The sequence below is a fragment of the Solanum dulcamara genome, chromosome 3 (assembly GCF_947179165.1).
Source record: "Solanum dulcamara chromosome 3, daSolDulc1.2, whole genome shotgun sequence".
Taxonomy (NCBI): domain Eukaryota; kingdom Viridiplantae; phylum Streptophyta; class Magnoliopsida; order Solanales; family Solanaceae; genus Solanum; species Solanum dulcamara.
Genome location: NC_077239.1, coordinates 28,287,669 through 28,300,218, shown reverse-complemented (window position 1 = coordinate 28,300,218; position 12,550 = coordinate 28,287,669). Strand labels below are relative to the sequence as shown.

Below are 12,550 nucleotides of genomic sequence, written 5' to 3'. Positions count from 1 at the left end.
ACTATATAACTATCCTAGACTCAATATCCCATCCAAATCTATAATCAAATTCCTAATTTTTAATACCCACTAATATCTCAAGTCGTATATTCCTAAATCTTAAGCAAGGGTTAAGTCTCAATTCCTCTAATATCATAAATTTAATGATACTCATATAATATAATGCACCTAATAATTAATTTCCCATCTTAATATACCAAAACCTGAATTATAACATGATAATTAAATGGAAATAATTACTGTCGAAGCTAACAGAATTGAAAGCAGTGGCACACTATTGGGTCATTAATGCCCATCATTACTTTTACCCCAAAATAAAAAAGGACACCACACATATACTAATTTACAACCCAATTTCTGTTTCTTCTCACCACTAACATAATAATATCTCTAATATGACCAATATATCTACTACAGGATTTAGGCATGCTTTGGTAGCTTACCTGCACAAGACAGTTCTCCCACGTCCTCTGCACTGGTGAGTTTTTTTTATTTTTATTTTTTATTCTTCTCCCTTTTCACGTTCTAGGGAAATTTTATTTTGTACCAATACTAATTTCACCAACTTATCGAATATATGTGTAATGACCCGTTTGGTCATTTTGAGAATGAGTAATCTCTCTTCCATAAAATATTCTCTCCAAAAAAAAATAAATAATAATAATAATAATAATAAAATAAAATAAAAATATAAATTTGGACTATTCAATAACTAGGTTAATTAGTTAAGGGGTAACTTTAGATAACTAATTTAATTGATGGACTAAAGTGTTAGTTTAGTTAATATCTTATACCACTTTATTTATTAAAATAAATAGTAGGGTTTTTCACTTTTAATTCATAATTGCTTAGAAAATAAAAGAAAAAAAGAATAGGAGAAAACTTACCTAGCGACGCCGACGATAACACGAAAGCACGGTGCATTCAGGTAAGAGCTTCAAATTTTAATCCTCTGAAGGTGTATTTGATTATTGGGTTTGTGAATTGAGTGGTCAACTATTTCATTTAGCATGTGGTTACTGAAAGTTATTGAATGCTACGGCTAAGGTCACTGAAATTTGGTGCAAGAAAAATATGACCAAGGTTGGTCAATGATTGACACATTAGGATATATAGTGGATGATTAATAATCTAAAAATGTTGTTTCCTCGATGTTACGGCATTACCATTTAGGTTCCGATAATATTAGTATATATATATATATATATAGATAGATAGATAGATGTAAATATCATTTGAGTTATGTTAATTTAAGGAACTGAGACCTAACCCTAGAATTGGTATTTAAGACTTGATTATAGATTTGGGTGAATTTTTGGGCATATGCCAGATATATAGTATATGGGTAATGTTAATTTTGAATTCATACTGTGATTATTTATTTGATTAGATTACACTGATTTGGAGGCCCAACGAAAAGGGAAGACTCAAGTCTCGGAGTGATTGCTTGAGTAATTAAGGCAAGTGAATTTATAAACCTCAGTTTAAGCTTATAGATGCTTGTATTTCCGTGTCATATATACTAGGAAGTAATGAGAATTGGACTGGATTATTGACTGTATGATTGATCTAAAAAAAAAATGGAGATGAGGGTATAAAATGGTGATCTAATGACAGGTATTGGTGGAATTGATATGTTGTGATTATGGATTGATTTTGGACATGTGAAATGACTATGTTGATGTGAGATATGAAAAATTATTATGGTTGTCATATTATTATCGTGAATTATATGAACATGAATTGATTGCACTGGTTCTGACATATTGTGTTGATACTGAAAATGATATGAAACAAAAGGGGTCGGGCCACACGCTCCGTGGCAGGTAATATGAACAAAGGGGTCGGGCCACACGCTCCGTGGCAGGTATTATGAAATAAAGGGGTCGGGCCACACGCTCCGTGGCAAGATATATATATTGAGGGGACGGGCCACACGCTCCGTGGCAGGTTACATGGACAGAAATGTCCCCCATGGGTTCCGGACTGTGATTCAGCGGATGTGTACCGATAGGACAGACATGCATCATTTCATTGCATTGCATTGCACCTTTCTGACATTTGTGAATTTGTGCTTACCCCTATATTGCTCTGTGTATGTTGAACTTGACTTGGTATGATTCATTGATGAGAATTTGTGGACTGTATCACTGTTGTTAGTGTACAAGTGTAGAGTTGGGCTGATTTTATGCAGGTTGTAGTTAAGGAGGTTCGGTTGGGAGGACAGGAGTACTTGTATCTATTAAGCTTTGCTTAGTTTTAGTTATCCACTTGCTGAGTACCGTGTTGTTTGGTACTCACCCCTTGCTTCCACACTTGTGTAGGTTGTGAGCCCGGACCTGCTTGATCTTCTAGCATTTTCTACTACATCCGAGGCCATCATTCCGAGTGTCGAGGTAGCTGTTACATCTATCTAGCGGACACCTCTTGCTCTTTTCTTATGTTTTAGTCCTATTCTAGAGACAAAGACATTATGACTGTATTTCTTGTCATACTTCGATAATAAATTAGTGGCTTGTACACGTGACAACCAATCTTGGGGGATGTTGAGTTTCTTTTACGTGTTTTCGCTTAAGTTAAATTTTGATTCTTTTCTTTTTCTTCCGCATCTACTTTCGTTGGGTATTAGGCTGACTTATCTCGGTGGGTTGAGATGAGTGCCATCACACCCGGATTCGGGTCGTGACAAAGATGGTATCAGAGCCCTAGGTTCATAGGTCTCACGTGTATACAAGCCAAGTTTAAGTAGAGTCTTGCGGATCGGTACGGAGACGTCTGTACTTATCTTCGAGAGGCTATGAGGACTTTTAGGAAATTTTCCCTTTGTTCTTTCACTTTGTATCGTGCGTGTTGTGTTGGTACTGAATTTTTGCGTGTCCTTTCTGACAGATGGCCAGGACCAGAATTACGGCTAGAGGTAGAGGAAGGGAGGCACTTCCCGAGGTTGATGTTGGAACCCCAACTAGGGGTAGGGATAGAGGCCAAACTAGAGTCCGTGGTCGGGGTGTGGCGGCAGGCAGAGGTCGTGCCCGAGGGGCGGCGCCAGCTAGAGGTCGTGCTAGAGAGGCTTCTCTTGAGCCACAGATTGATGGTAGAGAGGAACAGGTCCCTCAAGAGTCTGCTACTGCACCATTGCTTCAGGCCACTTTGATACGAGTATTGGATGCGCTCGAAGGATTTAATCAGAGTGTGAGGGTGAATGGTACACCTGAGGGTTCTCAAACTAGAGCAAGAGCTCAGACCCCACGGCAGCATCAGATTCCAATTGTTCGAGATCCGGTGGACCAGCCACCTGCGGGCCCTAGAGCGGATGAGGATGGAATACAGGTAGGAGGAGCCCAGGTTGCACCTGTGCTCATGTTGACTGACGACGAGCAACGCCGATATGAGAGGTTCCGAAAAATGGACCCTCCACAGTTTCAGGGGGGAAAGACTGAGGATGCACACGAGTTCTTGACCATGTGCCGAGAGTTGTTGGAGACAGTAGGGTTAGCTGAGACTCATGGAGTTCGTTATATTACACTACAGTTGCGTGGACTAGCCAGAGAGTGATGGAGAGTGTATACGAGTTCCAGACCAGTTGGGTCACCCCAGATGACTTGGGATGAGTTTGCTAGTGCCTTTTATGACCGTTTCATCCCCTGGAGTGTGAAGGAAGAGAGCCGGTTACGGTTTGAGAATTTGAGGCAGGAAGGACTTACAGTTGCTGAATATGAGACTCATTTCTACCAGCTGTCCAGACATGCCATGGCTGTCCTTCCTGATGAGACAGAGCGGATTCGCAGATTTGTGCGAGGACTGAACTATACTATTCGTACAGCAGTTTTTCGACCAGCCCATGAGGGTGCTTCTTTCCAGTCCATTGTGGGTGCTGCCAAGGAGGCGGAGTTGATGGAGAGAGAGGAGTTCGGGGACCCCAAGAGGGCCCGTGCTTCTGGTCAGTTTTCGGGTACCTCATCTGGAGGTAGAGGGTCCTATAGAGGAGGTGGTTCCTTTCAGCGTAGAGGGCCAGTTCATGCATCTATGCCAGCTTCTGAGGATGGTCAGACACCTCGTGGGTCATATAGTACAGGTCAGAGTTACCAGGGGTCGCAACAGAGGCAGATGAGTCGGGGTAGTTATACAAGTTCTGCAGGTTCATCGCAGAGGTTTTCGCATGGGAGAGTATGTTATACTTGTGGTGATCCAGATCATCTTTCATGGCAGTGTACATCTCAGGGTCGAGGAGGAACCCAGCCTAGTTCTTCAGTTTTAGTTAGAGGATCAGCACCGCCGGTCAGAGGTCGAGGTAGAGCCCAGGCTAGTAGAGGTGGTCTCACTCCTGGTAGGGGTGCTAGTGGTGCTATAGTCCCTCAGGGAGGAGGTAGAGGTGTTGGGCAGGTCGGAGGTGGTAGGGGAGCTCAGTGTTATGCTTTTCCAGGGAGACCCGAGGCTGAGGCTTCTGACGCCGTTATCACAGGTATTGTCCCAGTCTGTCATCGACCTGCATCTGTATTATTTGATCCCGGATCTACATTTTCCTATGTGTCTGCCTATTTTGCATCTAACTTTGATTTGACATGTGATCGTATGTCCGTGCCCGTTCATGTTTCTACACCCGTGGGTGAACCCTTAGTGGTGGATCGAGTATATCGATCCTGTCTTGTTTCCTTGGCCAGGTATGATACTTGGGTAGATATGATTATTCTGGGGATGGTAGATTTTGATGTGATATTGGGTATGGATTGGCTTTCTCCCCATCATGCTATTCTCGATTGTTATGCAAAAACTGTTACCTTAGCGATACCTGGTGCCCCGCGGATTGAGTGGAAGGGTAGTAGTGGCTCCTATCCCGGTAAGGTTATCTCATATATTCGTGCTCAGAGGTTGATTGATAGAGGGTGTATGTCTTATTTGGCCTTTATTCGGGATACCAGTATTGAGTCACCTCCTATAGATACTGTTCCAGTGGTTAAGGAGTTTTCTGATGTATTTCCTACTGATCTTCCTGGTATTCCTCCGGATAGGGATATTGACTTTGCTATTGACTTAGAGCCTGGCACTAAACCCATTTCTATTCCTCCATATCGCATGGCTCCAGTTGAATTGAAGGAGTTGAAGGATCAGTTGCAAGACTTGTTGAGTAATGGGTTTATTCGCCCTAGTGTATCTCCTTGGGGTGCACCAGTTCTGTTTGTAAAGAAGAAAGATGGGACTATGAGGATGTGTATCGATTACAGACAGTTGAATAAGGTAACTGTTAAAAATAAGTATCCTCTTCCCCGTATTGATAATTTATTTGATCAGCTACAGGGAGCGGCATTGTTTTCCAAAATAGACTTGAGGTCCGGTTATCATCAGTTGAAGATTAGGGCGTCAGATATCCCTAAGACAGCTTTTCGGACTCGTTATGGTCACTACGAGTTTTTGGTGATGTCATTTGGGTTGACAAATGCCCCTGCAGCATTCATGGAGTTGATGAATGGAGTGTTTCGCCCATACTTAGACTCTTTTGTGATAGTATTCATTGATGACATCTTGGTGTATTCCAAAACTGAGGCAGATCATGTCCGTCATTTGAGGTTGGTATTTCAGAAATTGAGGGAAGAAAAGTTGTATGCAAAGTTCTCCAAGTGTGAATTTTGGCTTGATTCTGTTACATTTTTAGGACACGTGGTGTCCAAAGAGGGGATTAGAGTGGATCCAGCTAAGATTGAGGCAGTTAGAGGTTGGACAAGGCCTACTTCTCCTACTGAGATTCGTAGTTTTGTGGGGTTAGCTGGTTATTATAGACGGTTCGTGCATGGATTCTCCACTATTGCAGCTCCACTGACTAGATTGACTCAGAAGGCCGTGGATTTTCATTGGTCCGATGAATGTGAGGCGAGCTTCCAAAAGCTCAAGACTTTATTGACTTCGGCTCCTATTTTGACGCTACCCGAGGAAGGTGTGGGATTTACTGTATACTGCGATGCTTCTGGCATTGGGTTAGGCGGTGTGTTGATGCAAAAGGGAAAAGTGGTTGCTTATGCCTCGAGACAGTTGAAGGCCCATGAGAAAAACTATCCTACTCATGATTTGGAGTTAGCGGCTGTGGTTTTCGTGCTTAAGTTATGGCGTCATTACCTATACGGTGTGCATTGCGAGGTCTTCACCGATCATAGGAGTCTTCAGTATATATTCAGGCAGAGGGATCTGAACTTAAGGCAACGTAGATGGCTTGAGTTACTGAAGGACTACGACATGACTATTTTGTACCACCCAGGAAAAGCCAATGTGGTGGCGGATGCCTTGAGCAGGAAGTCCTCTAGTATGGGGAGTCTTGCCGCGATCCGAGTTGAGGAGCGACCATTAGCTAGAGATGTTCAGAGGCTAGCTAATAGCCTTGTCCGGTTGCAGATTTCAGAGGATGGTGGTGTTCTTGCCTTTATGGAGGCACGTTCTTCCTTGATTGACCAGATTCGGGAGAGACAGTTTCAGGATGAGAAGTTATGTATCATTCGAGACAAGGTATTAAGAGGTGAAGCTAAGGAGGCGATACTTGATTCGGAAGGTGTACTGAGGATTGACGGCAGAATTTGTGTGCCTAAGGTGGGTGACCTAACTAGACTTATTTTGGAAGAGGCTCATTGTTCAAGGTATTCCATCCATCCAGGAGCGGCTAAGATGTATCATGATCTGTGCCAGCACTATTGGTGGTGCGGTATGAAGAAGGACATCGCAGAGTTCGTATCCAGGTGTTTGACTTGCCAGCAGGTAAAGTGTGAGCACCAGCGGCCTGGGGGTGTGAGTCAGAGGATGCCTATTCCCACTTGGAAGTGGGAAATGATCACCATGGACTTCATTGTGGGTTTACCTCCCACCGTTGGTGGCTACGACTCTATATGGGTGGTGGTTGACAGACTAACCAAGTCCGCCCATTTTATTCCAGTTAAGGTAAGGTACACCGCGGATAAACTAGCCCAGTTGTATATTAGCCATATCGTTCGGCTTCATGGTGTCCCAGTATCCATCATTTCGGATCAAGGTTCAGTATTTACTTCGCACTTTTGGCAGGCATTACAGCATGGTTTGGGCACTAGACTTGATATGAGTACTGCTTTTCACCCACAAACTGATGGTCAGTCCGAGCGGACAATCCAAGTGTTGGAGGACATGCTGCGAGCTTGTGTTATTGATTTTGGTGCTAGATGGGATCAACACTTGCCCCTAGCGGAGTTTGCCTACAATAATAGTTATCACTCCAGTATCCAGATGGCTCCATTTGAGGCTTTGTATGGTAGGCGGTGTCGATCTCCTATTGGCTGGTTTGACTTAGCTGAGATGGACTCCTTAGACACAGACTTGCTTAGAGATGCTATGGAGCAAGTTCGTAGAATTCAGGGTAGACTCTTAACAGCCCAGAGTAGACAGAAGAGTTATGCAGATCGGAGAGTTCGACCATTGGAGTTCATGGTGGGTGATCATGTTTGGCTTCGAGTGTCTCCCATGAAGGGCGTGATGCGGTTCGGGAGAAAGGGCAAGCTCAGCCCTCGTTTCATTGGCCCATTTGAGATTTTGGCGCGAGTTGGAGAGATGGCCTATAGATTGGCCTTACCACCTAGATTATCGGCTGTGCATAATGTGTTTCATGTTTCTATGCTTCGGAAGTATGTTCCGGATGAGTCTCATGTGTTATCACTCAATTCAGTGAAGTTGGATCCAGACTTGACATTTGAGGAGGAACCTATAGCCATTCTAGATAGGCAGGTTCGTAAGCTTAGAACCAAGGAGATAGCTTCAGTGAAGGTACAATGGAAGCACCGTTCCGTCGGAGAGGCGACTTGGGAAACAGAGGCTGATATGCGCGCTAGATATCCCCAGCTTTTCGAAGCTTCAGGTACCTCCTTTTTCTTTATGTTCGAGGACGAACATGATTTTTAGTGGTGGATAATGTAATGACCCGTTTGGTCATTTTGAGAATGAGTAATCTCTCTTCCATAAAATATTCTCTCCAAAAAAATAATAATAATAATAATAATAATAATAAAATAAAATAAAAATATAAATTTGGACTATTCAATAACTAGGTTAATTAGTTAAGGGGTAACTTTAGATAACTAATTTAATTGATGGACTAAAGTGTTAGTTTAGTTAATATCTTATACCACTTTATTTATTAAAATAAATAGTAGGGTTTTTCACTTTTAATTCATAATTGCTTAGAAAATAAAAGAAAAAAAGAATAGGAGAAAACTTACCTAGCGACGCCGACGATAACACGAAAGCACGGTGCATTCAGGTAAGAGCTTCAAATTTTAATCCTCTGAAGGTGTATTTGATTATTGGGTTTGTGAATTGAGTGGTCAACTATTTCATTTAGCATGTGGTTACTGAAAGTTATTGAATGCTACGGCTAAGGTCACTGAAATTTGGTGCAAGAAAAATATGACCAAGGTTGGTCAATGATTGACACATTAGGATATATAGTGGATGATTAATAATCTAAAAATGTTGTTTCCTCGATGTTACGGCATTACCATTTAGGTTCCGATAATATTAGTATATATATATATATAGATAGATAGATAGATAGATGTAAATATCATTTGAGTTATGTTAATTTAAGGAACTGAGACCTAACCCTAGAATTGGTATTTAAGACTTGATTATAGATTTGGGTGAATTTTTGGGCATATGCCAGATATATAGTATATGGGTAATGTTAATTTTGAATTCATACTGTGATTATTTCTTTGATTAGATTACACTGATTTGGAGGCCCAACGAAAAGGGAAGACTCAAGTCTCGGAGTGATTGCTTGAGTAATTAAGGCAAGTGAATTTCTAAACCTCAGTTTAAGCTTATAGATGCTTGTATTTCCGTGTCATATATACTAGGAAGTAATGAGAATTGGACTGGATTATTGACTGTATGATTGATCTAAAAAAAAATGGAGATGAGGGTATAAAATGGTGATCTAATGACAGGTATTGGTGGAATTGATATGTTGTGATTATGGATTGATTTTGGACATGTGAAATGACTATGTTGATGTGAGATATGAAAAATTATTATGGTTGTCATATTATTATCGTGAATTATATGAACATGAATTGATTGCACTGGTTCTGACATATTGTGTTGATACTGAAAATGATATGAAACAAAAGGGGTCGGGCCACACGCTCCGTGGCAGGTAATATGAACAAAGGGGTCGGGCCACACGCTCCGTGGCAGGTATTATGAAATAAAGGGGTCGGGCCACACGCTCCGTGGCAAGATATATATATTGAGGGGACGGGCCACACGCTCCGTGGCAGGTTACATGGACAGAAATGTCCCCCATGGGTTCCGGACTGTGATTCAGCGGATGTGTACCGATAGGACAGACATGCATCATTTCATTGCATTGCATTGCACCTTTCTGACATTTGTGAATTTGTGCTTACCCCTATATTGCTCTGTGTATGTTGAACTTGACTTGGTATGATTCATTGATGAGAATTTGTGGACTGTATCACTGTTGTTAGTGTACAAGTGTAGAGTTGGGCTGATTTTATGCAGGTTGTAGTTAAGGAGGTTCGGTTGGGAGGACAGGAGTACTTGTATCTATTAAGCTTTGCTTAGTTTTAGTTATCCACTTGCTGAGTACCGTGTTGTTTGGTACTCACCCCTTGCTTCCACACTTGTGTAGGTTGTGAACCCGGACCTGCTTGATCTTCTAGCATTTTCTACTACATCCGAGGCCATCATTCCGAGTGTCGAGGTAGCTGTTACATCTATCTAGCGGACACCTCTTGCTCTTTTCTTATGTTTTAGTCCTATTCTAGAGACAAAGACATTATGACTGTATTTCTTGTCATACTTCGATAATAAATTAGTGGCTTGTACACGTGACAACCAATCTTGGGGGATGTTGAGTTTCTTTTACGTGTTTTCGCTTAAGTTAAATTTTGATTCTTTTCTTTTTCTTCCGCATCTACTTTCGTTGGGTATTAGGCTGACTTATCTCGGTGGGTTGAGATGAGTGCCATCACACCCGGATTCGGGTCGTGACAATATGGGCTAAGTGGTATAAGTTATTAAATATATTACCACTTTAGCCCATTAATTAATTAAATTATCTAAATTCACCCCTCAATTAAATAACTATAGTTATAGAATAGTCCAAAGTACCCATTAAAAATTTACAGAATGAGTCTTTTATGAAATAAAAAGTTCTAGTACTCAAAACGACCTAATGGGTCGTTACATAAGTAAAGGAGTACTTTTTGGAAAATTGGTTTATTTTGATATCTTATATCACCACCCTGGGCTGTGCGGGTTTTAAAGTGAATAGGCAATATTTTGGAGTAAGCAGTTTTAAATCGTTTTACCACAATAATATGTTGGCAAGGAGTTTTAAATTTTATTTGAAATAAAACTCTATCATATAAAACAATATGAAATATTTCTAAAAGGTTGTTTCCTAATAGAACATCTTGTCCGGTATTATGGAAATAAAATGGAGGACATTTTATTAGAAAATATCCTAGTAGTATAATCGTCTGAGCAATGCCTTTAGACATTGTTACGATATTATTATATATATATATTCCCTTAATAATGGATAGTTCTTGATGGTATTATTTGGGGAATACTTCTGGTCTACAGCAACATATTCCTGATCCATTATCTATATAGGCAGCAAAATATTCTGCTTTATAATCTTTATAAGTTATTCTTATTGGTATATAGATACTATATGGACTTGTCATTTTGATATGAAAATTATTTTATCGTCGTAAGTAATCTTGATACCATGATTAAGTATATCATATAATTTTTAACTATCTAGGAAAGTGGTTCCTAGCAGTATTTCTAATATATCATTATTTCCTTTTGCCAAGGGTAGGAACTGATCCCAATGACCACCAAAATCTATCACGCTTGCACGAAGCATATCCTTCAGCACTTGAATTATTCTCTCAGACTATCCATCAGTCTGAGGGTGAAATGCAGTATTAAGATCCAATCTAGTACCTAACTCAACATGCAAGGTCCTCCAAAAGTTAGAAGTAAATTGCGTACCTCTATCTGATATGATAGAAATCGAAACACCATGTAATCGAAAAATCTTGCGGATATAGAGTTTGGCTAACTTCTCTACATCATAAGTCACCTTGACTAGAATGAAGTGAGCAGACTTAGTTAATCTGTCAACAATCACCCATATCGAATCAAACTTACCCAATGTCTTTGGAAGGCCGACCACAAAATGCATTGCAATACTTTCCCATTTCCATTCAGGAATGGGCATTCTTTGAAGTGTCCCTCCAGGCCTTTGGTGCTCATATTTTACCTGCTGACAATTTGGACAATGGGCAATAAAATCAACAATGTCACGCATTCTGCTCCACCAATAATATTGTCTCAGATCGCGATACATTTTGGTTGCACCGGGATATATAGAGTACCTCAAACTATGAGCCTCTATAAGAATAGTCTGATCAAATTATCAATATGGGGCACATATACCCGCCCCTTAATCCTCAAGAAGCCTTCCTCATCGATCACAGCCTCTTTGTCCTCTCCCTGCAAGACCATATAACGAATTCGGCTCAGCTTTTCATCATCAAACTACTTTTCTTTAATATTGTCGAGGAAAGAAGATCTTGCCTCCATACAGGCCAAGAACCCTCCTTTCTCAGTCACTTCCAGCCTCATAAAGTCATAAACCAGAGTTTGAACCTCTCTAGCCAATGGACGTATGGAAACCTGTAAATGAGCTAGACTTCCCATGCTCCCTTCTTTTCTGCTCAAGGCATTGGCCACTACATTAGCTTTTCCCGGGTGATAAAGAATAGTGATATCATAGTCCTTTAGCAATTCCATCCACCTCATCTGCCTTAAATTTAAGTCTATCTAAGTGAACACATATTATAAACTGCGATGATCTATATACACTTACACTTTACCCCATATAGATAATGTCTTCACTACTTCAATGCAAATACAACTGCAGCCAACTCTAAATCGTGAGTGGGGTAATTATGTTCATGCACCTTTAATTACCTTGAAGCATAGGCAATTACATTCTTTTCCTGCATTAGCACTGCACCTAAACTAGAATATAATGCATCACAATAAACAATAAAATTCTTACCTTCTACTGGTAGGGCAAGAATCGGTGCAGTAGTTAATAAGGTCTTGAGTTTCAAAAATATCTCTTCACACTCGTCTGACCACACAAATGGAACTTTCTGCTTGGTCAGATTGGTCAGCTGAGAAGCAATAGAAGCAAATCCCTTGACGAACCGGTGGTAGTATCTAGCCAAACCAATAAAGCTCCTTGCCTCTGATACATTAGTGGGTCTTGACCAACTCTTCACTGCTTCAATCTTATGGGGATCCACCATCACTCCATCCTTAAAAACCACGTGCCCTAAGAAAGACATTGAATCAAGCCAGAACTCACACTTAGAGAATTTGGCATATAGCATTTTCTCCCTAAACAATCCCAAAACAATTCTCAGGTGCTCTTGTCACGACCCATTGTTCATCAGGTCATGATGACACCTACTATAACCCTCTAGTAGGTAAGCCAACC

At 40.8% G+C, this 12,550-nt stretch overlaps 1 protein-coding gene across 1 annotated transcript; it reads left to right on the top strand.

Moving 5' to 3' along the window:
* The first annotated feature begins 3,805 nt into the window (after positions 1-3,805).
* LOC129881602 (uncharacterized) lies at positions 3,806-7,902 on the top strand. Its single transcript, XM_055955761.1, has 2 exons — positions 3,806-4,459; positions 7,670-7,902. The coding sequence occupies exons 1-2, from the start codon at positions 3,892-3,894 to the stop codon at positions 7,900-7,902; spliced, it is 801 nt and encodes a 266-aa protein (XP_055811736.1). The 5' UTR covers positions 3,806-3,891.
* Positions 7,903-12,550: the final 4,648 nt, after the last annotated feature.